Source organism: Lycorma delicatula, chromosome 5 (genome assembly GCF_047948215.1).
Source record: "Lycorma delicatula isolate Av1 chromosome 5, ASM4794821v1, whole genome shotgun sequence".
In the NCBI taxonomy this organism is placed as follows: domain Eukaryota; kingdom Metazoa; phylum Arthropoda; class Insecta; order Hemiptera; family Fulgoridae; genus Lycorma; species Lycorma delicatula.
Window position 1 is genome coordinate 81158931 of NC_134459.1, and position 27442 is coordinate 81186372.

Sequence of the window (27442 nt, forward strand, 5' to 3'; positions counted from 1 at the left end):
TAATTCAAATAAAAGTAATGTTTTAATACATAATATTTGAAAAAAATTAAAATTAAATGAAATAAATGACAAAAGAGTTCTTCAAAAAACTGATACACTTACCTTTATTTCACACCCAGAATAGTACCATTACATTATGTAAAAATCTACAAAAAAATGCACAAATTAGAATTTATTAATCCATCCCTAATGCATAATGAGTACAACCAGTATTATTAGTGCAGTTTACAAAGATTATTTTGTTGTGAAAGAGAATTTATTACATTGAAGTCTTATAATGACCTCACAACCCAACCAATCAGAATAAAATTGGATGATTACTTCTACTCTAAAAGAAATCTGACTGGCTCCCTGCCAATTTCATTGATGTATAATAACCTCAGAACCCAAATAATCAAAATAAAATTGGATGATTACTTCTACTCTAGAAGAAATTTGACTGGCTCCCTGCCAGTTTCATTGATGTAGCTCTCTTGTCTGTTTCTTTAATTTAAACCATCGAGTTATGAAAAACTTTAAAACTGACAACAATTACCAACTAGATTATTAATCGTAAATGAAATAATGTGCAGCCTCTTCTAAAAGGAGAAAATTGTCAACTACAAAATGTCTAATAAGATGAAAAAAATTAATTTAACCGCACAAAAAAAAGCAGATGAACTAGTCAAACAGAAAAAATTATACAATATTTTTCTAACTTCTTTATGATTAGAATTGACTAGCAAAAAATATAATCTTCAAAACTTTTAACTCCTTTTTTCATTATTTAATTTATTAACAAATTGTTATTTATTTCTTTTACTATTTTGACTTCACATGCATATGAATTGGTAAAGGGAAAATGAATTATGCAAGTACTCAATAGTTCCTTTTCATACAGTCTAAATCTTTTATACAGAGAAAATTTAACATTAAGTATGCCACTTGATGAGATAAGTAATTTAAAAATGTTAAACTAGTACTATTTAATGTATTAGCATTATGCAAAAAGTTAGCAATTCATCAAAACATTAGTTTAAGAAGCATGAAATATTTGAAAAAATTAAATTGTAAGCAGTAAATTATTTAAAAATTTGTCTTACTTAATTGGAAACAAGTCCAGAAAAATTAAATAATACATGATATAGAAATAAACATTTTTAATTCATGTAGCAAAATAGCATTAGAGCTGATATTATTTAACATGTTTTATTCTTCATTAAATGTATTAACATTCTAAATTACAAGTACTATGAGTTTTATTTCTTAATGAAGTATGCTTAATTGACATCTTTTGTAATTCTGACTTAATAGTAGAGTAGATCTAATATTTCACTGTGAAAGATTAATAATATACATGAATTTTTATTATCTATCACACTACTTCAATTTCTTGTTGGCATAAAATTACAATTAGTTGAAAATCAAGCAGGCATAATTACTGAGATACCATGGCATGACCTTCACAAAGATATGAGCAATTAGTCTTCCCCCTTCCCAGTTACAATTCTTCTGGCATTCTGTAAAACCACACAAAACTATGAAAAATGTTCAAATTATGTTAAATCCTTTAAACACAATAAGTGTTTAAATAACCACAGAATTTTTTATAAGTTACACTGGATTTATATTAAACAAGTCTAATTCATAAACAAAAGAGTAAATGACAGTATAACAACGAAAGAAGTACTTTAAAATAAATAATTGATAATAAAATATAAAGATGCTTTTATAGTTCCTGATTGATAGTCATCAAAATTTAATACTGTGTTAGCCTTCTGAAGATTGATGATTCCAAGATCCAACTTAACCTATTATAATTTGATAATAATGGCTTCTCAGTATTGTCCAACTACCATTTTTTAGTTGAGTTCAAGATATCATTAATCCTACCCTTGTGATAAATGGATACAACAAGCTACAGGTACATTCATTACACAGACAAGAAATGGAGCAAATTATATTAAAATGACTCATCTGGCTCGACTTGACTGTCAACCTTCTGCATAGGAAGACAAGCACAAACAGTTCAGTTAGAATACAGTGATGGCTGGAAAATATGTTGCAAGTTCAATGATAATCTGAAACTAACATACTAAATGAAAATACTGTACATCACCTTAAATACTTTATGCCAAAAATTTATTAAATTTTGACAGAAAATTTAAGAGTTAATATGATTTAGAGTTATATATTTAAATAAAGCTCACCATAATTTAATTATAATATTCACAAATTGTTTGGTACAGCACAATCTAGCAGTTCCTTACGTGTCATAATTGCTGCATCTCTTGCTCTGGCTAACTTATTTTCTCGTGCTACTATACGATTTTCTAGTTCAACCTGTAAATTATTATTCAGGTTAAAATGATCAAAGAATTAATAAATTTACAAGTAATTATGAAAATAATAACATAATTTATTAGTCCAGTCTGATAATGTGGATTTTATGGGATGGACCATTTTTGATCAACTAGTTGTTATCTATAATGTTCTAATTTTTATGTACAGCTGAAGTAATGAACATACTTTAGTGGAATATTTATTGAGCATGGACCTAGTTATTTTCAAAAAATTCATCGTAGTGTTGATTCCTGCTTAATTAGGAAGTTTAGAAAATGCCTTACTCTGGGTCTCAGGAATTCTATGGTGATCCAATTAATTTTACCTATAATTATTATTTATGCAACCTACATGACTGTTACTGATCTTTAATCTTGGGTAGACATTAATAACTTATCTAATTGATATCATTTATAAAAGATTTTTATTTTGTTTATTATTATGAAAGTGTAAAAAAATAAATATTGTTGAAAAATTTTATTAATTTGTTTTATTATTGAGAGTTACTTACAGACTGTAAATATAATACTTACCTGAACTTTCAGTACAATTTAATAAAGTTACAAAACCACCAATTAACACTTATTTGCACTAGTGTAACAATAAAATTAAAACTTAAAGCTGTAAATAAGTCAGTAACAATAGTTCGCATTAACTCATCACATCAATTAAGAACCAATTTCTAATGTTTTTGTTTTATAAACCATTGCTAAAAGGATTTTTCTGAATTTTATAATTTTTTACATCATTGTTAATTGACTCTAAATATGTTAAATTTAAATGTTCTAATTGTAAGTCAAGTAAATTTGATAATCAGTTAAGAATGACGTCAATTTATATTTTTAATTTCAATAATTAGTAACAATTACTCATGAAAATTATCTACCTTCAATTTTTACTTTACATTCTTCTATCACTTACATTTTAATTGTGACACACACACACACACACACACGCACACACACACACACGCACACACGCACACACGCACACACACACACACACACACACACACACACACACACACACACACACACACACACACACACACACACACACACACATACATACATACATACACACACACACATGCTAATAAAAGAATAAAGTCAATTTTAGATAATATTTATGTGACTGATAAAAATAATAAACTAAAATATTTTTTCTACTTTGTATTTCTCTTGCAGTTTAATTTTTTTTTCAAACTGATTGCATTTTATTTCTGTTTTATTATTTTTGTTATTTTGTTTGTGAATTTCTTCTCGGATTGTAATGGCTCTTCTGTCTTCAATGCCAAATGATTCTTCATAAGTATTCTGAAGAGATGTCAATTTATTCTCTTCTTTCTGAAAATATTAAGCACATTCTATTAAGATGATTTTTTTCTCATTATCAAGAAAACACATAAAATAATTAATCTCTGCATATTTAATTTTTAAAATTTTCTTATTAAAATTATTTGTAATTTGCTAGATTGTGAAGGCAGTTTTCTGCATAAAACCACGTAATGGATAAGTTTCCCCACTTCTTTAAACAGAAAAGGGATCCCCTTTTCATTAACTATTGTAGTAGGAGACATCCTACTAATGAAATGAGTTTTAGATTAGTATTAACTACTTTTGAAAGTATGTAATTTTCTTTTTAATGATTGATTATATGCATGAGGAAGTTTTTTTTTGATAACATGGTTCTCCTTTTGGTCTAAGATTGTTCTGCCAGAAAAAAATGAGTGTTTCTCCATAGTCAGTCTTGCCTTACTGAAAAAGTTTCAGCATTACATTTTTTTAATTATAACATTAATCTTTTTTCTTATAAAGATACATTAAACCTTGGGAAATTTATGAAAACATAGGGAGAATCATTAGAATGTAAAGTACATTTAAATTAACTCTTCAAAACTGAAAAATGTTTTCAAGATTGTCAAAAGTATTTCCAAGTACAACAACTGAATAATTTAGTAACTGCATTTTTTTGTAAAAGGTAATCTACAATTTATGTAAAAGATTATTAATTGAAAGTAAGTACATTTTTTGAATAAAAACATATTTAATATAACAAAGTTATTTTAAAGATGTAGATTTGCAATGAAGTACATAACCTCAAAAAGTACACAACTTATTTCGATATGGGATTTAAATCTTATTCAGAAATCAGATATTTTTCTTATACAATTAATTACAGAGAGTGTATATAAAATTATAAGTATACACATTTTACTTTTTATATGGATTGTGTAGTTTTTATAGGCATTCCAGAATGATACCTAGTTCAACATTTTTTTCTTTGCATCTTTCCCCTAGTAACTGTTAATTTATTATAATGGTTATTTATATTAATAGATTGGTTTAAATCAATAATTTGTTATGTCAAGAAAATTAGTAGTAATTTGACCTTAAGTAAAATATTGTGATTTTCAATAATATTATTGTTTGTATCAGTGAATAATTGCAACTTTTCTGATTTAACAGTAAATAACTTTCTATATTCTTCTGGAATTTGGGATAAACCGTCTTCAATAATTTCTCTGCACTGGTTAATTTCTTTTTCAATATCTTTAAGTTTAACGTCTTCACTCTGCAACTTTATTTGGAAATCACTTTTGATGAACTCCAATTTCTCTTCTAGTTCACAAGCCTGCAACAGTTATTTCATTTATTAATTATTTCAGTAACTGATTCTGTTGAATGGTTATTAGTCATAACTTTTTGCAACTATATATTTAAAATATTTTTATATATCAGTATAATTAACACAATTGATTAATTTTTTTCTTATATTTTTCATACATACTAAACCTTATGAAATTTATAAAAATGTTAAAATTGTTGAAATGTAAAATATTAGGAAACTATGACTAATATTACTTAGTAGTAAGTCTTTGTTAATTCAATGATTAAAAAATTAATGATAAAAAAACTTTAATGTTTTATTTTACATTGCAGTAAATATTTTTTGTACATTTTTCTGTTTAATAACTTCTCACACATTCATTACAACATTGTTATCAGTAAAATATATAAGAAAAGAACATATTTATAAAAATGATTAATAACTTAATAGCTTTACATAATTATAATTCATCTTCATCTTCCAATAAAGGGTATTTTTTATATAAAAATTCTACTACAAATACTGAAGAAAGTAATAAAAAAAAATCATTAAATAATAACTTATTTCTAATCGTTGAATATAACAATCCTTTAAGCAGTTGTGATATCTATGAAGTCACTAGTAATTAATCTGATCATATGGTAAACACAAAGAGATAATTTAAAACCAGGTTTAGTGAGTGCATACATGCATTTAAAAATAATATAAGTTATGTATGAACCAGCAAACTAATTACAGTGAAAATGAATAATTACGAGAATGATGGTTTACTTCGTAGCACTGATAAAGTAACTGGTATGGTAAATTTTAAACTCTCTCACTGTTCTGCTAGCTGCAGTTAGTACAAGATCTTGCTCACTTTATACTGAATTAAATTGAGCCATATGAAGGATTAATTAATTTAGTACAAAACAAAATTGTTGATTGTAATTGATTTTGGAATGCTTAGCCAAAAATAAAATCTTACAGCATTATTAGCAGTATCATAATCACTATTTCTATTGAAGACAGTGGACTGGTCCACTATAAAGACCAGTTGGACTGGTGATATCTGTAGAGGAGGTACTTCCACTACTTCACAGTGTTTTTTAACTACATTTTATTTAAAGCAAAAGAGATGTACATTATTCATCTAAGTGCAATAAATATTGCTGTAAAATTTTACAAAAATCTGATATCTATTTTGCCTACATCTCAAATATTCAAAAATATGAAATGCCTGAGGGCTGAGTTGATAGAAGACCTTGCTGATTCAGAAAAAAATTATCAAAAATGTTTAATTTATTTATTTTGATGATTAGTTCTCTGATGAAATAATACGCAGAAAAATGTTATACAAAAATATATTTGGTAAATAAACCATGTAATGTGTTTTTTTTAATTGTTCATTATTCATAATATTTAGTATTTTGAAAACACTTTGCAACATATTATATGCCTTGAATTCATTTCATCATATGTTAGAGTATTCTATTTATGGATATATTTTATGAATACCTTAGTATTCTATGTACACTCCTTGAAATTTTCTCAGAGAAATACCCATGCAAGGACAGGGTTGTTACAGAAATTCATCCTACTTATACGCAGACTGTTTTTCTTTAAATGACAAATTATAATCATATTTACGGCAGCTTTGTGTTTGATGTTGTGGATTGGATACTCTTTGAAATATTTCTAAATTGGCTTTTATATACGAGGGTTGTCTGAAGAGAGTTTTGAGCCTCAACATGAAGATAGCAGCAATCATCAACAAAGGTTAGGGAATGTATTCACGTGTTGAAAGGTACTCTCTAAAATTTCAGACATTTTTGATATTCAGTTGTTTGATAATTGTCTGAGTAAGCCATTGTGATTGTTTTTGTAAAAATGGAAAATATAGAATATCGTGCTGTGATTAAATACTTCCATTTGAAAGGCAATACACCTACACAAATTAAAACCGAGTTGGACACTGTTTACGCTCTGCCCCATTATTTGCCACTGTGAAAAGATGGGCAGCTAAATTTAAACATGGTCGTACCAGCTTGGTTGATATGACCGTTCGGGACGGCCAAAAACTGCAACCACCATTGATATCATCGAAAAAGTTCACTAAATGGTACTGGATGATCGATGAACTAAGGTTAGACAGATAGTAGAGGCTATGGGCATATTGAAAGAACATGTTTGTCATATATTAATGGAAGAATTAAATAGGCGTTAGCTGTCCGCACGTTGGGTGCCGCATTTGCCCACTTAGGACCAAAAATGCATTTAAATGAACATTTCCAAGACCCTGATGGAGTACTTAAGCAAAACAAGTCAGATTTTTAGTGTCAATTCAAAACTGTAGATGAAACATGGATTCACCACTACACTCCTGAGATGAAACAACAGTCAAAACAGTGGACTGCAAAGAATGAGCCTCCTCCGAAAAAAACGAAGACGGTTCCATCAGCCAGGAAGGTGATAGCGACTGTTTTTTTGGATAGTAACGGAATTTTGTTTATTGATTATCTCCAAAAAGGTAAAACAATAACGGGACAGTATTACGCATCATTACTTGACAAACTGAAGGCAGAAATTGCAAAAAAAAAACGACATATTTGAAGAAGAAAGTGCTTTTCCATCAGGACAATGTGCCTGCTCACACTTCGACGATTGCCATGACTAAAATTCACGAATTGCACTTTGAATTGGTTGACCACTCACTGTATTCACCAGATCTGGCCCCAAGTGACTTTTTCTTATTTTCTAACCTTAAAGTTTCACTTGGAGAAAAGAGATTATCATCGGACAAGGAGGTTATCGCATACGTAAACACCTATTTTGCGGAAAAAGAAGCCAACTACTATTTGGAAGGGTTAAAGAGGCTAGAGCATCACTGGAAAAAGTCTATCGACTTGAAAGGAGACTTTTTGAAAAGTAAAAGTATATTTGACAGAAAAAAGTGCGTCTTTCTAAACAACCCAAAATTTTTCAGAAACAGCTCAAAACTTTTCTGACAAGCCTTGTTACATATATCATGATACATATATCAAGATATCTTACACATGGAATGACTTATCCCCAAACTTGAATACCATAAATTAAATATTTAAAATAAACTAAGATATGTGAGTGGTATTGACCACTAAATCTTTATAATTTTTTTGGTATAAAAATAATCCTAGAAAATTTATCATATATAAGCACAATGTGTAATTTCAAATTCAATACCATTTCCAAATTAAAACCTAGAAATCTTTTGCTACCATTAATTTCCCTCAAACTTAAGAGTCAATTTTTGGGAACAATTCTCAAGTCTTATTCAGAAGCAAACAGTTGAGGACAAACTACCCTTTAGATTTTTTAAGAATCTTAGATCAAATATTTTTTAAGCTTGAATTCACATATTCTCAAAGTAATCACTATTGACTACCTGGTGTCAATGACTAAGGTTTAAATAAAAATGTTTCAGGTTTTGGAGCAGTAATTTATGAGTGACAATACCAGACTTCTTAAACAAATTGCACAGGATTAATATAATCTTAGTGTTTTTTGTCTGTAGCCTCAATAATAAGTTTAATAACAGACTTAACGTTTTTGGATGCTGATCTACTAGAGACAAAATAAAATTGATCAATTTCAAATTAATTATAGCAAATCACATATCATGAAAAAAAATAGAATACCTGTTTTCATATTAATCACTTAATAACATTAGAAAAAATAAGATTAATGCCAATTGGTTGTGAGTAACTGATCTTTTGTATCTTCTTTTCAAGAACCTATATTACTTAAGATAATTTTAATTCAGCAGCAAATAAATTGTTAAGAAACAGGAGTTGACATGTTACACTAAGAAGTGGTAAGGGAGTGATAAAAGGATTAATAGTTAGTTTCTTTTAAATAATAAAGTTATTGGATGTAATGCTTAGGATTAGACTTTCAACATAACAATTTTAACTAAAGTAAGATGCCTCCACGAGATGCGCCTGGATGTATCCAAAACAAATAGGAGAAATTTGTCCAGTGAACTGAATCTAACAAACTTCACAACTTCATCTATCAAGTCAAACCCCACTATCTCCTCATTAGATCACATCTAGAGTTGTAACTGCAGGAAATAAGAAAAGTAGGAATCCTACTTTTCTTATTCCACCAAATCCAAAGGAAAACAAAAAGACAACACCATAAAGATACACTGAAATCAATAGAAGAAGAATAAAAAAATGCAGTCAAGAGACAACCACAAAACCTTCAAAAAACAACTCCAAAAATATGAATCTCCAACCTACTAATGAAGGGTGTAAACCATAATCTTTTCCATAACAATAAAGACATGATGAAAATCCTAGCTAAATATTTCAACTAACTCCTAAAATGTGAAGAACTAACATAACTCCTAAACTTCAACACCACATTAACACCACCACTGGAAAATATCAATTCTCCCACAATAAAAGAAGTCTACCAAGCACTGGGTGAGATGGAGAATTACAAAGTAGCAGGAGAAAATTTGATCCTTGTAGAGATCTGAAAACATGCAGCAAGACCAGCAAAAATCATCCTTCATCAACAGCTTTTCAACATTTGGAGCATTTACAATCAGAATACTGGACAACAGCCCTCATTCAGCCTCCACACAAAAAAGCAGACAAAACACACCAATCGACTTGAAAGGATAACAACTACAGGGGGAATACTACTAACAACTACAGGGGGAATCTCACTCCTAAACACAACATACAAAATTCTTTCAAGAATCATACTCAACAGGATCAGTTTACAACTTAAGAAAGAACTAGGAGAATACCAGGGAGGTTTCAAACCCTGGAGGGGCTGTCCAGACCAGATCATGAGTCTCTTACCACAGAAAAAGAAGCAGACATGGTGATAATGTTTGTAAACTTCAAGAAAGCATATGATTTCATTCACAGAGAATCTCCACTAAAAATTCTAAGACACCTTGGACTACATCCCAAATAATTAAGCATGATAAAACTGATCCTTATAAACACTAAGTCAAAAATGAAATTCAGAGGCAAACTCTCGGAACTATTTGAGATCAAAATAGGACTGTGCTAAGGCGATGGACTCTCAGCATTACTAATCAACTACACTCTGAAAATCGTAATGAGGGAATAGCTCAAAGAATGCCCCAAAAATAAATATAGGCCAAAAAATCAAAACAAATGCCTTGGTTTCGCCGACGACTTGGCACTTCTAACAAACAATATCGATGAAGCTTAAACACAGATATTAGAACTTCAAAACATTACAAATAAAATTGGCCTCAAAATATCATTTGAAAAAGCAAAAATTATGCTCCAAAAATTAACACAATTAAAAGAAATAAACATAAATGGTAATAAAGTCAAAGTAGTAATCGAATTTAAATTACCTCAGAGAAATAATGACAAACAATCTGAACGAAAATACCTCAATCTAAACAAGAACAAAGTAGCTACAGCACAAAAATTAATCTGGTACAACTTACAGTAAAAAATGCCTATCCATAAATGAAAAAATAAGACACTACAATACATTTATAAAACCAGAAGCCACATACACAGCAGAAACACTCTTCCACCTTAACAAACAATCAAAGACCGATAAACTCCAGAAAATTGAAAGAAGAATTGGAAGAATCTAAATCAACAAAAAGTACCAGAAAGATGGGCAGTGGTGAATTGTGCCCAAAAAAGTCATGTACAAAGATTTAGAACTCATCACTAATACCATGCATAAGAGGAGACTAGAATTCTTTGGACACATTATGAGGATTCAAGATTCAAGTTTTCTGAAACAGCTGGTACAGAACCATCTCAACTTGAAAAACACAAAGACAGGATGGATCAGAGAAGTAAGAAAGAATCTGAAGGAAATTGGTCTTACACGAGTAGACACCAAAGACAAGATTAATTAAACAAAAAAAACAAGGACAATAACACTTGCTTCACATTCACAAGAAACTCACAATACAAGAATTTTCAGCACCAGAAAGGGACAAAGATATAAAAAAGTACTGGGAGAACTGCAAGGCTGCAACAGTCCCTTCAAAGAGACTTTGATAATGCACTGACTGAAGAGATCCTAAGGGATCATTAAAAGATGGAAAAATAAAGTTGTTATCAAATGTGCTGGAAAATTACAAGTTTCTAGAACCACTGGATTATTTATTTTTTGTTTACAACCACCCAGTTAAATTTATATGATATCTGCTTTATTTTCTTAAAATTCTGTGTTATTGATTTGATATGCGCAATATTGTTATCTTTATTAAAGCTAGAAGCAATATGATTTACAAAGTTTTCAAAAAAATTTATTAAAAATATTTACCTCAATTAATGAACGTTATTAATATGTTTCCCTAACTACTAGTCTGTCATCCAACTTTATATTTATTTGGTGTTTTAAAAGTATAATGATCAAAAACATTTCTCTTTATGTACATTTTTTCAATATAGCCCTTTAAGCAGTGCCAAAGAAGTCATGATAGCTCAGAATAAACTTTCTAATCCAATATTTGCTAGTTTGAATCTAGCACAGACAAGTCAAAACATTTATATGCTAATATTTCACTTTCCAGTTGACCATGCTGAAGTAGGTTTCTTGGAACAAAATGGAACACAAAGATGTCAGGGGATGTTTGTCCCCCTATTTATTGCACAGCATGGGCATCAGTCCCCGGCTGCTTTGGTATTTCTATTTATCTGGCCGGTATTTAAATTTTTAATGATGGTTATTTCAGATTTTTTATTTATTTTTAGTTTGTTTTTAAGATGGATAGAGTTTGGGATTGTGTTCAAATTCTTCGTAGATCATGTCTATGAAAAATATTTTTACTTATGTTATTGCTTGGGAGATTAGAATTTGCATCCTTTTGAAACAATTCTCCTTCAGTCTGACCATTGAAGGAAGGTTTCTCTTCTTTACTAATAAAGGAAGTCAAAGGCAGTTGATCTGTGAAATTAAGAAACTACCAGCATGAGATCTCCTCCATACTCCTCCAGAATGATCTCTTTTTGGTTTAAGGGATTTCAATTTTTTACGTTATATATGAGACGAAATGATAACATTATAAACTTCTTATTTAGTTTTTATCTTTTGTTTCACCAATTTTCTTTAAAGCATACATACAGACACTACTTTACCAGATTATGTCATTGATATTCATTCCATGACAGAGTTTTATCAATAGTAATGCCTAAAATCAGTAGGCTTTTCTGGCTTGTATATATATATATATATATATATATATTTTGTTATTACAAAACAAATATGCAATGAGACAGAACAAGTTCATAACTTAACTACCATTAGTGCTTGAAAAAATTAGTGGTAGTTAGACTAACCACTAAATAAAATGTTAAAAGTAACATGATAAGATAGCATTAAAAAATAGATAAGATAACATTAAATGCATAAATTATATATTTGAATTTTTTTTAAAGTTTAAAAGAATGATTGGTAGTATGATACACACACATAAATAAGATATATTTTTAAATACTTATATAAATTTAATAGAATTTACCTTTTTTTTTAATGCATTTTCTTCGTCCAGATTTACATTAGTTTGTGAGTGCAATTGTTGTAAATTTTCATTACATTTATTAACATCAGCCAATAAAGAATTATTCTTTATTTTCAATTCATTTAAATTTTCATTACATCTGTCTGTCAAAGATTTAAATGTAATAATTTCATCAGTTATATTTTTCTCACTGTAAATAAAGACATATTTTTAAAAAAAATTCAATAAAAGTTTTATATTTTTCTCCTCAATAGGCAGAGTTTATAACTACAGAAAAAGAATAAATATAGTTGTTCAATCATATAGTCATTAGTATAAGATATCTCCCACACTTCTACACCCATTTTGCTGTAAACTCTTTCTTTTTTTTTCATAAAATTATAGTAAAATGTAGTGTAGTAAAGAGTAATGAGGTACAAGACAAAAGATGATGATTAATCTCTGCCTGGTTGGATTATGTGGTGACTATGAGCAATACTACTGATCTTCTTAATATACATTATTATAGATAAAATTCATGTCTTCTTGCTGAATTTAGGCATATAAGGATATTTGGTCATTTATATAGTATTGTTAATGTAATAAATTCACCATAAGTAAATTAACAATTTAAAAAGAAATGTAAGATATTAAACCTAAAAAAAAGTTTATAAAGTAAAAAAAATAATAAAATCAAAATAAAATAGATATAATTAGAAATGGTAAATTAATAACTGAAGTTGGTAATTTTTCTTTTCAACTTTGTATGACCCATAATTCTATGTAAAAGACCAATTACATTCTCCTGATAGAAAATGTTACCTACTGGTGGAAACAATCCAAAGTTCTTAATAAAAATAAATTAAAGATTAAAGATGAACATTTACTACAAGTATTTTTCTTTTGAAAAACTGTTTAAAGTTTAGATGACTTCTATAAAACTAAGCTCAGTTATATTAGTTACACATTTTACATTGCATGGCTTTAAATAAATATTTCATAAAATACATATTGAAAGTGGCTGTATAAAAAGATAATTGTAATTAAATGTGTTATAATTATCAGTAATAATCAACTGAAAATTTAATAACTGAATAAAAAATGGTTAGCACTAGAGTAGTATCTACTATGAATTACCTCTGTTATATTTCTTTTAATTTTATCATACTCATTACTTTTTATAGGTAAAAAACACATTTGTAGGACTTTCCCATCACACGCCTTTTTTCTAATGCATGGCTACATACACATTTTTTCTAATTTTTTTTCTCATGCACACACAACTTAATTAAAAATATTTATCATTTTATTTACATATAATATTTTTTGTTTATTTAATTCAATGGTTATAACTAAAGTGCACATTTATACTGTATTTTATTCATGCAGGTGTGGCGGTACTAGCAGCCACTTTAAATATTATTCATTTATTTAATTCTACCACTCTCCTGTGACATCACATCTTAACAGACGACTATAACAGCTGTACATCAGTGCTACACTAGCACTCCTTGAGGTGAGAGAAGTGCTATTGACACAGTACTCGGCCTTTAGTTTATTTAGAGCATTTTTTGGGGTAGAGGTGTGAATTTGTAAAAATTTTTTTTGGAAATATTATTATTTTTTAATTGTTAACAAATGTGCCTAAGAAAAATGAGACCTTTATTAGGTGAAAGCTTGAGATACTTCGGGTGATCTTGCTCTACAGTCTCACCCTCCTGATCTTTTAAGTTGAAAATTTAATGGTATCATTGCCCCATATGTAGAAGTAATCTGACCAAGTTTGGTTAAAATCGGTCCAGTAGTTCTGGAAATATAAGGTGATTTAGAGGGCAACACCAAACAAACACATATACATACAGAAAATTTCCATCCAGGTTTTGGATTTTTTGGGTTCTTAAGTGTCAAAATGTCAAGATTCTGTGAAAAACATAAATGCCCAAATTGGACTGATTAAAATACTTTCCCTTCTAAAACTATAGCACTAAATGGGAAAGAAAAATTTATAGAGTTTGTTTATAGAATTTCATTCAAGTGCACGTCCTTACTACCTTACTGGTAACTTTCTCTTATTGAGTACAAGCAGTATGAATAACAAATCACATAGGGCTACAATAATCAGTTTTTTCATATTACCTTTTTATGATTATAACACAAATAAAGCAAGCGAGATAAACAGAGTAGACACAAATCAGAGTTGCTTTCTCCTAAATTATGTTTACTCTACAACCAGGTTCTGTGTAGATAACCTTTGTTCCATTGAATAGAATGGTGTCACTAATAAGGCTAATTGTTGCTTTGTGCTTACATTTCAGTGGTATTGTTATTGTGAGCTTAGCATATTTAACTTTGGAAGAAGATAAAACAGTCACTCCATTCCTTACTTTTCTTCTAACTTGACAAAAAATCTTGTTGTTCTTAGAATAATTATAACATTTTTGTGAATGATTTGTGTCTCATTTCAGGTTGCCTACAATGTTTAGTACAATTGAAAACAACAAAATATAAATGTAATTCATCAAAGAAAATATAAAGGGACATCTAAAGATATGTTATACAAAAAGATATTCATACAATAAATTATAATATATGTGGAGATTTATTACTAGGTATCCTGTTGTTTGGTCAAGTTGTCAATATTAACTTGCAGATCTTCAATAACTTTTTTAATATCATTTTTCTCTTCACTGTCTGATGTTATTTTTTTAATGAGCTCATCCAAATCACAGTCCAAATTATTTTTTTTCTCTTTTAACTTGTTTAAATAGTCAGTTTTCTTCTCACATTCAATATTTTTATTTTCAGTATCTGTTATCATGTTTTGTATCTTTTGTTTAATTTCATTGTTTTTTAATTCAACTCCAGAAAATTTGCTTATTTCATTTTCAATTGAAATTCTTTGTTTGTTTTTTTCATCTTTGCTATCTTGAACAACTGCTGAATCCTGAAAAAATAAGATACAATTTTATTTTAGTCAAACAAAGCGATAGTAGTGTAAAATCAATAATAAATTTTCCTTCTTAGTTGAGGCAATGTATGCAATATATTGTTTCACAGTAGAAAGGAGACTATTAATTTGTTGTTCCACATTATCTTGGTCTTTCTAATAACTGTGACAAGAGTGATATTTGATTTCTTTGAAAGTAATAATCTTCACTCTATAGGTAGTCTCTGCAGTGAGCAGAATGAATGTGTCATTCATAAAATATTACCTAGTTTTTAGGAGTTTTATATATTATTTTATATACAAAAGCCTCAGAATAATATTTATATATGTGCTCAACATGTGCAATGTAAAACTAGTGGTTTTCTTTAATAAACCAGACATGAAACATTGCTTATTCTTGAGAATGACTGTGTTAATAACTGGTGTGGCTTTTAATTCATGTTACAGATGCATAGGCATCTGTATGATTATAGAATCATTACAGCTATGGCACCTGACACATAAAAACTATAAGTTTAATAGTTAGAAGACCTACTTTGACTAACTTGTGTGTATAACTTCTTTAAATTTTATTAATTTTTGAAATCAAAAGCCTCTATCTGTAATAAAGTTAGCCTAATTAAATTAATAAATAAAATAATGTAAATGAATTTTAAGTTATTAGTTCTTTTGTTATCAAGTGCCCTGATAAAAAAATATGGCTATTGTGTAATTTGGTGTCTTTAAAATTTTTTTTAGTAAAAGACCAACTTTATATTTTTTTTTTGTCTTCAGTCATTTGACTGGTTTGATGCAGCTCTCCAAGATTCCCTATCTAGTGCTAGTCGTTTCATTTCAGTATACCCTCTACATCTTACATCCCTAACAATTTGTTTTACATATTCCAAACGTGGCCTGCCTACACAATTTTTTCCTTCTACCTGTCCTTCCAATATTAAAGCGACTATTCCAGGATGCCTTAGTATGTGGCCTATAAGTCTGTATCTTCTTTTAACTATATTTTTCCAAATGCTTCTTTCTTCATCTATTTGCCGCAATACCTCTTCATTTGTCACTTTATCCACCCATCTGATTTTTAACATTCTCCTTTAGCACCACATTTCAAAAGCTTCTATCTAATCCTTTCTTCTCAGATACTTCGATCTTCCAAGTTTCACTTCCATATAAAGCGACATTCCAAACATATACTTTCAAAAATCTTTTCCTGACATTTAAATTAATTTTTGATGTAAACAAATTATATTTCTTACTGAAGGCTCGTTTCGCTTGTGCTATTCGGCATTTTATATCGCTCCTGCTTCATCCATCTTTAGTAATTCTACTTCCCAAATAACAAAATTCTTCTACCTCCATAATCTTTTCTCCTCCTATTTTCACATTCAGTGGTCCATCTTTGTTATTTCTACTACATTTCATTACTTTTGTTTTGTTCTTGTTTATTTTCATGCGATAGTTCTTGCGTAGGACTTCATCTATGCCGTTCATTGTTTCTTCTAAATCCTTTTTATTCTCGGCTAGAATTACTATATCATCAGCAAATCGTAGCATCTTTATCTTTTCACCTTGTACTGTTACTCCGAATCTAAATTGTTCTTTAACATCATTAACTGCTAGTTCCATGTAAAGATAAAAAGTAACGGAGGTAGGGAACATCCTTGTCGGACTCCCTTTCTTATTACGGCTTCTTTCTTATGTTCTTCAATTATTACTGTTGCTGTTTGGTTCCTGTACAATTCAGATCTCAGTATTGTTTCTCCCATTTCATCCTCCTCAACTTCCTCTTTTTCCTCTATAACACCATTTTCTAATTCATTTCCTCCGTATAACTCTTCAATATCTTCCACCCATCTATCGACTTTACCTTTCGTATTATATATTGGTGTACCATCTTTGTTTAACTCATTATTAGATTTTAATTTATGTACCTCAAAATTTTCCTTAACTTTCCTGTATACTCCATCTATTTTACAAATGTTCATTTCTCTTTCCACTTCTGAACACTTTATATACTTTACAACTTTATATATATGTATATAAACACGTCTTATAATATCATAACTGCAAATAGGCTTAAGGATTATTATGAGGCAATATAACAGCAAAATAACTGAAAAAAAAATTTAATCAATCCGATTAATTTGACAAAATTAATAAACACCCTTTCTAAGTTGGTGAAATTAAATTTATTGGTAAATTAAATTTTATTAAATAGATTTACAGCTAACATGTTCTACTTACTGTAAAAATAATATTATTTTTATTTAAAAATAATAAATTAACATAATGAATACAACTTACAATGAGGTACTGATTATTTTTAACTGTCAGCTCATCTATCTTTTGTTTTATTTCACTTATGATAATTAATTCTTTTTGTGTTTCTGATTGTAACTTGGTATGCTGTTCTTTGATAAAATTTAATTCTTCACACAAGTGTTTCAACCTTAAAAAAAGAGCTGTAATAGTTAACTTCAGTAAATAACTAGGGGAACTAAAAATATATCTCTACCTTACCTTTTTGCCTTTAATGAATTGATGTTCAGAATAAATAGACCATTTTCAAGGTAATGAGGAGAGGAGAGCAATTTTTTAAATAAATAATATTCATTAAATTTAGCTGGAAGTATTAAAAATTAAGAATAGTAAGATAAGCAGTCACAGTTTTCAGGTGAAACAACTGGAAAAAATATATCGAGCACATATCTGTTTTAAAAAAAGGTATGTGCTCAAAAAAAAACAATTGAATAAGTTATTCTAATAAATTTGTAATATGCTAGAAATTTCTCCAGAGTCCTCAATACTGGAAATAAATAAAGTAACATCATTAGAAAAAATCTTGCATGTAGATTACTTTAAAGATAAAAAACATGCATCTTAGTTTTTGAAGTTTTGTGCAAGATGCTAATAAAAACTTTGAACAATAAATATTTGATGGCATGGGTAACTAGAGAGTAAGACTTTCTACATCTGGTGGTTCCACTGAATGTAAAACAAAGATAGCAAGCTAGAAAAAGGAATGTTAAACAAGAACAGAATTCAGTCAAACCTTCAGTAATTAAGCCAAACAATGTAGTTGAAGTGTTTGTAAGGTTGAGTTAGCATACATAGTACAACAGCATATGCTGCCAATTGGCTACTGGCATTACATTAACAACTGTAAGAAGTAAAAACCTCAAAAAAGAATATAGAAGGATGTAACTACTCTTTCTTCATTTACGAAAATTTTATCAGCTAAAAAGCTGCACAGAATGTCACAAAAAATACTCCCCAAATGTCTAGATAATACTTGAAACGTGATTTAGATAAACAGTAATGTGTTTTAGTCAGTTCCTTTCCAGTCAGAAGTAAACCTATAAGAAAATTACTGGTATATTTGTTGGAATGAATTACTATTGTATTCAACAAAACCATATCTTTACCATATACAGTGCATTCAAAAAGTAATACATCTCTCATGTACTATTACAACAATATATAACATCGACTTACTTTACAGTAGTTGTTGGAAATGGTTCCACGAACACCCACTCATATTTGCAAGTGTTTCTTCTTGTTCTTGAAGACTCTTAATTGTTCATGTAGTTTGATATTGGTGAAATCACAAGGAGTAGTTTGAAGTTCCTGGAGGCTGTAGGGGTTTTCTCAATAAACATTCCTTTTTGCAAAACCTCAGAAGTAAAAATCAGTGGGGTTAAGTTCAGAGAATGAGGCATACACAAGTCCTTAGAAATGATTAAAACTCTGAAAACCTCTTGCAGTAACTTCATGGACTGCCAACTGTATGCTTGGTAATGTTAAAAAATATGATGTATGGTCTGTGGGTTGTTGACAGACCATAAATATGAGTTCTGTGTGTGCAAACCCTGATAATTGGGACAATGGGGTCATTGGCATAGAAAACATAGTCCAAAATATTGTCAGAATTATTTGCTAGAATTTGTTGAAACCATTCATAGTGTCCAATACATTTTGAACCACTTTCACTTTATAAAGGGGTAAGACAGCTTCTAACGAACTACCTTGTGTGCAGTTGCAACACTAATGGGTTTTTCTGTCAGTCCAACTTGTATAGTTACTTTTCGAACGCACTGAACAATCAGAAGCAAGGTGAAAGTATTCTTTCTTCTTTTTATTGTGCAAGAATATATATATATATATTTATATATGTGGATGAAACCAGGATATACTGTAAATAACCGGATACAATGGACCTTATCTATTCTGAAAATAGTACAAGATATGCTGAAAAATTTATCTCAAACAGTAGATTGAATAAACAAACAAACTATGAAAGGAAATGGTTAAAATGATAATTATTGCCATTAACATTTTAACAAAAAAAATATTTTACAACCAGTAACACAATTCTTACTCAAATTCCTCCTTGTCTTTCCTTCTTTTTACTTCTTCATTCTTCATTACAGTTTCAGTTTTTTTATCATGAAGATCCTTCTGAATCTTTGCAGTTTCTGCTGCTCCCTGACAGAGAAAAAAAATTATGGCATCTTTCTATGGAGCATTTAAAAATTTGTAATTCTTAAGCTTAAGTGTAATAGGTAAAACTAAAGATAACTGAGTGTTTACTTAATTTGAATCATGTTAATGAAAATTAATTTTTTCTCTACAATTGGACATTTTATGAACTATTTGTAACTTAATACTTTCTTGTTATTAATAGAGAATATGTTCCTGCAATTTTCTGCAAATAGTAAAAACATGAGTAACAACTCCTTAGTACTACGGAGAACAGAAGCTACGTTCTTTAAAAATACAATAAGACCAGTTTTATTTCTTAATGGGAACAAAATCAGTATAATTAAGAGTGCAAGATAATTAAATGTAAATATGTTTACTAAGGTTGTTTTTATTTACAGTTATTTCCCAATGCATCCAAAACGCATAATTTATAACTGTTAAATTCATTTCGCTTATTTTAATTTGAGGTTGATTCAATAATTAAAGACACAAATAGCTCTGGAGGCAAAGTAGTTGATAAGAGGATTATGATATTTTCAGAACAATAAGTTGATAACCAACCCTATGATAATTTTCAATCAGTTGTTTGAATAAAATTGTTTTGTTTATAACCTAGAAATTTCAATTTATAATGGTGATCTAAATCACTATCTAGATTACTTAACATTTGCAAATTAGTTGAAGTGTGCAGTGATTTTTTTTTTTTGTTTGCTGAAGGTGAAAAACCAGTTTTATCATTTGAACAAGCAATAAGACAAATTTGCATGAACTGCAGAAATTTTTACAAGTGGTAGACAAATTTAAAAATGGTTGAACTTCAGTGACTAATGACTACCGTTCTGGAATAGAGTTTTAACTCCAGTGTTTAAAACTTGCATAAACTCTCTCATCCAAGAAGACCGATATTTTGTAGTTGAGATATAGCTGAAAAATTACAAGTGTTGGCTCATAACATTATCATCAAAAAGCTCAAGTACCATAAAACAAGCACAAGATGAGTTCCAATAAAGTTTACATCACATAAGCAGACAAGACTTTGCATGTGTTCAGAGCTGAAACAATGGTATCAGCAGAAAGATGATGCTTTTTTGCTCAGTACTCTAACCTGTGATGAGACATGGATTAACCATTATGAAATGGAATCAAAAAGACAGAATATGGAGTGGAAGCGCACAAGTTAATCTGTCGAGAAAAAATTTCAAAACCAACCATTCACAGAAAAAAAAATTTTTTTTTTTGCGAAAAACATGCTTTCATGTTATCATAGTTTAGAAAGCAAAGATATCATAAATGATATTAAAAACAAAAAACTAGTATCACAGCTAACATACCAAAAACTTACTTAAACTAATATCATAGTTGGAACCTCAAAAAATGTGATATTCTTTATTTAAAAAATAATAGTAAAAATAAAACATGTAAAATTAAAATAAAAAAAAACATAAATAAACTTTAACAAATTCCAAGAGGAGGGTAAAGGGCACCTTCATGCATAACAATAAAATTAAACAACTACTAAAATAAAAACTGGTACATAGATTATATAAAACAGCACACAAACAAAAGAAATCTACCTTATGCATAAAGAATAAAGATATAAATAACAAAGGAAATAAAATAAATATTCACAACTGATGATATTATATCCTATTTAACCAATGAAATTAAACACTATATTAATCATGTTAGCATTGTCACCAAGAATATACTGTATGGTGGTAGGCACTTTAAACCTGCAACATAAGTTGCATATCATACAGTAGTCACAAGAAAATGGTGAACAGTTACAATATAAATGGCAGTTACATTGAGGACGTACAGGAATATCACCTGAAGCCACTGACTTGGTCTAGTGATGAACGCGTCTTCCCAAATCAGCTGATTTGGAAATTGAGAGTTCTAACATTCAAGTCCTAGTAAAGGCAGTTACTTTTATACTTGAATACTGGGTTGGATACCGGTGTTCTTTGGTGGTTGGGTTTCAATTAGCCACACATCTCAGGAATGGTCAAGCTGAGATTGTACAAGACTACACTTCATTTACATTCATACATATCATCCTCTGAAGTATTATAAGAATGGTAATTACCGGAAGCTAAACAGGAAAAAGAAAAAAAAGGAATATCACCAGACAACATAAGATATCCATGTGTTAGTAAGCTATGATCTATCCACAAACAACAAAGAACTTCATCTTCTCTTATCTATTTGACGGAAACCAAGGACGCACCGAATTCTTTACAAGTCACAGCTTGTACCATAGATCTCTACTGTCCATTCCACTTATTCTGCCATTCCATTCCCAGTGTTTTTTTTTTAAATTAGAAAAATTGGAGGCAAGAATGCAAGTTGAGTTCATGCTTCCTTAGCAGTGATTTCAGTACAAGCATTCCCTGGAATCCCGACATCGCTTGTAATCCAGCAAAAGCTGAGACATATATTACAATAGGTTAGGAGAGAGAGTGCTTCATTGTTTCATATATTTCTAAAACAAGAGGATGTCTTGAATACTTTTCACCAATTGCATTGCAAGCGCAATTTCACCCAACGAATTACCGTCATAAGAACATTACGGCGTCTATGATTCACAATGTTCAGTGTTTTGTTAATAACATAAAGCTCAGCGGGGTAAATACTTGTAATAGATGAAAGTCCAAACATTATTTTTTTTTCCTGGGCGTACGAAGAAGTGTCATCAGCGCCCGAACACGATATTTGTATAGGAAACATATAAATATTAACAATTGGAGATTAACATAAAATCTAAACAGTAATGTAAGAGCACACATAGATGGAAAACCCCTATGACGTATGCAATAAGCTAAATAAAACTGCAGTGAAATACAACATTAAAAATGTAACTTAAAAGAACAAAATTATCATTCGGCATAGGCTACATGGCATAAACAGGCGAAAAAAAATTAATAAACGAAAAAGACATCAATAATTATATTTTTGAATCCAGATGCGTGGCCTTATTATACTGTAAGACATTCGATAAAATCAATACATTGATGCCTAAGATATTTCGGATATTAGTCACCAGTTTAAACTTCCGACGCAATGCCGCATAACAGACACAGTCCAAAAAGATATGAGAATCGGTAATTTGGCAGCCGCAGCGAACACAGACAGGTGCATCGGTCTGATTCATGTGGTGTTCATGAACCATTTTATAGATAACAGACCTTACATCACAGACAACAGGGCGTCTGGAGTACAAGTCACTCATAAAATCTGAACACACAAGTACGTGTCAGACTGTTGGGCTAAGTATATAAGCCTTGCTAATAGCATACAGCTCCGCGACGAAAATACTGGAAAATTATCCGCGGCGATGCTGGAAAAGCCAAATATTATGTTTTACTGCCAACCACAAAAGTACAACCAACACAATTGTTGTGACTAGAGCCATCTGTATAAACCATAGCATCTGGATTTACGCTATTTACAATATTAAACGTTTTTTCTCGTAAGATAACCATATCGTGTTTTTTTTTTTTATATCGACCAAGACTAAAGCAATAATTCTCGAGAGAAGGTCGCCAAGGGGTGTAATAGGAGGTACTGGAGGTAACTGTATATTTAGAAATAAGAAAAGGGCGATGAGCTCTGATGGCTAGCGGAGCAGTAGATTTAGGCCGTTTCTCACATTGATTAACATGTTGGTTAGAGAACACTGCACCAAAGGCAGGATGATTTGGTTGCACTTTAATGCGAGTTACATAGGAGTAGATCATTTGGGTCCGTCTATTCTAAAGAGATACCTGTCCAGTAGCAGACTTACCACGGGGCTTGAGCGAAACGCATCTGTAGAAAGAAGTATAAAAGAAATTGAGCATCTTTAGAGCGGTAGTCCTTGCGGACGATACATCACGCAGTCAATAGTCTAAGCGGGAACAGAACGGAACTCGATAGAAACGCAACATGCATACTTTATCAGCTACCCAACAAGTACAACTCTCAGCTTGTCATCACACATTTTACTTTCAGCTCCTTTAAGTGTGCTACACAAGTTAGCCGTTGGTCAAACCACAATTCCAAAAATCTAACTCGCAAGCACGGTTTAACAGGCTCACCAGGAAAAACAAATTAGGATCAACATGTTCCCTCAAGCGTGAAAAGCAAATGAATTTTGTTTTCTCTGGAGAAAACGTGAATGCAGTCGTTTTACTCCCAGATCCTAAACGAATTATTGTGTTCTGGAACAGCCTTTCGCCAGTAGCTAAAGTTCTGGAGGAAATATGTAAATTGAAAAAACGTCTACGAATAACCAAAACATAACAGGTTTCCACACGCATTTGTTGTAGTATTTATGGCTATAGCAAACAAGTTAACAATTAGGACTCTTTCCTGTGGTATTCCGTTTTCTAGCGTAAAATTCTCGGATACCATCGTTACAACTCGAACTAGAAATGACCGACTACTGAAGAAACCCTTGATAAATGGAAGGAGATTCCCTTCTTTCATACAGTTTATTTAGGATTACTCTCCTACACGCCGGGTCATATAAGCAAATATTCACTTTAAAAAGCGCCAATATCTTTACTGAGATGCAGGGATGTTTATGCTAGCGGAATACGCACGGCTTAACAATTTTCTTCAAGAAAATAGACACATATTCACGTCTTCTACCTTCAGATTGATGGTCGCATCTTTTGCAGACATAACCACGAAAGGACACATCATTTTGGGGGCGAAGGTGAGTCTCCTGCAGACACAGAGTTTTCTTCCTTTAGTAGGATTTTAATATCCTTACGGCGAGAACGGAAACCGCAAACATTACAGTGAATAAAATTTGTATCTGTAACAATACTCTATTCCTGTTATAAAATAATCTGTGAACAAATTATATGTTAAATACTCTCCTGCTTCTTAGGGTACTTCATCGGCCTCCTTATTCTTGAAGAAACCTAGAGATGATGATGGGGAAGCCTTGGAGTCCAGATACCTTACTAAGGATGAGTTTTTAATAGATCTCCTCATAGGGATTTTGCTAGTTCGCTGCATGATTGGTGCAGCAGGAATTTTATTTATTTGGTAGTGTACTAAGTGGTTTTTGGTAAAACACTGTTGGGCTTCCCTACAAAACTATCCTTCTGTGCTAAAAGTTTAATCAACTCTTAGCACAGAAATAGTGGGTGTGACTGAAGCAACCTGATCAGATAACCTCTGAACAGGCTGTTTTAACTCACTACAGGATCCGCAATGTTGACTCGCATTTGTATGTGCTTGCTTTGATGTAGCAGTGGCAAAAGAGACATCTGGTTTAACCAGGTTCCGGAAGTTCAAGGTCTTTTTATATTTTCTTCATGCAGCCAGAAAAAAATAGCTTCTGCATGATACAAATTTTGAGAATTGCCTTCTCTTCTTTAAATGTTAGGCAATCTAGTAAGCAAGCTGAATGTGATCCACCAAAGTCGGCACATTTTTCTTCCTCCTGAAATCAGTATCACTGTGACCCTCTTTAGCACACTGAGCACATATTGCAGTTTTCGAGCAAGATGTAATGTGACCATATCCTTGACAATGGAGACAATAGCTATGGGTTTGGGGTGAATGGTCTTAATCAAACCAACAGGTAATTTACTCTTTACTTTCTCTGTGGTATGGGAAGGTTGAATGTTAGTATAAGAGGGGAAGTAGATTCTTCCCCTCTGTTCTGATGTTTTATCGATCCCAAAAGGTCCTGGCAAAAGATTACTCCTCAGCTGGTATTCAAGGATTTGTGCCATACCACCTTTATGTTGGCACTACCATTTGTGACATGGAAGAGTGATCGGCTCTGTTTGTCACTATGTGCTTTGACCAGTATCAAGCTGTATCTTAACTCTTGATGTTTTATAGTGAACCACTTGAACCAGTTATCACTCTCTTTATCAGAAAAGATAAAATATTTTGAACAATCCTTCCTGATTGTTTAGGAGAATTAAAAATATTATATTTCTATGGATGGGATGTGTCACCATTTAAATAATCTATTCCCTTCAATACAGTTTTATCCTTTTCAGACAACACTGAGTGAGGTCTTTTCACATTACATCATGTGTGGTTTTTTTTTCAGATGGACCACCAACCATCATAGAATTTTTTTGACAACTTGTGACTTTGGTCCCACAAGTACGGGGTAAATACAAAAACACCTCTGCAGAGCCTGTACATACAGAGACTACAGATCAACTGGGTTCAAGACATTATTTGAGACTCGCTACAAAGAGCCATCCACCCATCAGCATTGTAGTTTCCACCTTGGATTATGATTGCATTTCATAAGGAGTTGCAAAGTAACCGCTGAGTGTATGAGGTCTGTAAATAAAGTAATGAGACTAGTTTTTTTGGCAGCAAACACTGTAAAGTTTGCTGCCAAACAAATGTAAACATATGGTTATATGAACAGCTGATTTATATTAGGTATTAAAATTTTTAATATATTGCTGCCACGTGAGACGTAAACAAACTCGTGAAACAAGTTTTTGTTGTGTTACAAAAATGAGTGATATTAATTATTAGCAACATTGTGCAACCAGGTTTTGAGTTAAACTCTGTAAGAATGCTACTGAAACTTTTTCAAAATTGAAAAGGCATATGGAGATGATGCTCTGTCATGGGCCAAGATTTCAGGTAGTTTAAAGCATTTTCAGATGGCTGGCAATCAGTTGCGGACAATCCACGCTCTGGAAGACTGTTAACATCAAAAAGTAACAACAATGTTGAGCAAATCAGAGACTTGATACGGTATGACTGGCGATTAACTGCCAGAATGATTGCAGACCAATTGAATTCGAACCATACCACAGTCCATCAAATTTTGACAAACAAATTGGACATGAAATATTTGTGCAAAATTGGTCCCAAAAAACCTCACTGTTGAACAGAAAAACAACAGGGTCAATGTGTGCCGTGATCTTCTAGGGCAAATTGAAACTGATCCTGATTTTCTAATAAATGTTATTACTGGTGATGAATCTTGGATATTTGAGTACGACCCATAAATAAAATGCCAGAGCAAGAAGTGGCACACTTCAAACTTACCTCGTCCCAAAAAAGCATAAATGAGCAAATCAAAACCATGCTAATTGTTTCTTTAGTAATGGCATTGTCCATAAGGAATGTTTGCCTACAGGACAGACTGTAAATCAATATGTTTAATGAGAGATTCTTGAAAGACTGCAGAAAAGAGTTGTCCGCGTGAGACCAGACCAGACCAAGACAACTGGATGCTGCATCATGACAATGCACCTTATCACACTGCACTCTCAATTAATCATAACAACAATTTTTAATTTGTCATAACAACTTAAAGTCCAGTCAATATTTATATGATTTAGTTTATATAATTTATATTTATATAATATGATTTATATTGTTTATATTTTAATATGATTTATATTGTTTATATTTTAATATGATTTATATTTATATAATTGAGAAGAATGAAGGGAGCTCAAAATTCAATAAAGAAAATAGGTGGAGAGTAATAATAGCAAGTGAAGTAGGTGATCAAGGAGAGTCTTTGTAAACAAACATAGGGGTTAGAAAACAGAAGTTCAAAGTTTGGATTGTCTGGGTATAGACTTTATGAGTGCTATGCAGGACGATAACAA

The 27442-nt window shown here is 30.8% G+C and overlaps 1 protein-coding gene across 2 annotated transcripts in view; it reads right to left on the reverse strand.

Moving 5' to 3' along the window:
- The window catches only part of LOC142325117 (uncharacterized), a 64856-nt gene that overhangs the window by 14733 nt on the left and 22681 nt on the right, over nucleotides 1–27442 (reverse strand). For both annotated transcript variants that reach the window (XM_075366471.1, XM_075366470.1), the window contains exons 5-12: nucleotides 19735–19841; nucleotides 17661–17805; nucleotides 15022–15359; nucleotides 12437–12626; nucleotides 4714–4956; nucleotides 3492–3668; nucleotides 2190–2322; nucleotides 103–1499 (exon numbers count right to left, since the gene is read on the reverse strand). In XM_075366471.1, the coding sequence (XP_075222586.1) occupies nucleotides 2209–2322; nucleotides 3492–3668; nucleotides 4714–4956; nucleotides 12437–12626; nucleotides 15022–15359; nucleotides 17661–17805; nucleotides 19735–19841 (1314 nt within the window). In that variant the 3' untranslated portion in view covers nucleotides 103–1499; nucleotides 2190–2208. The remainder of the gene's footprint in view (nucleotides 1–102; nucleotides 1500–2189; nucleotides 2323–3491; nucleotides 3669–4713; nucleotides 4957–12436; nucleotides 12627–15021; nucleotides 15360–17660; nucleotides 17806–19734; nucleotides 19842–27442) is intronic.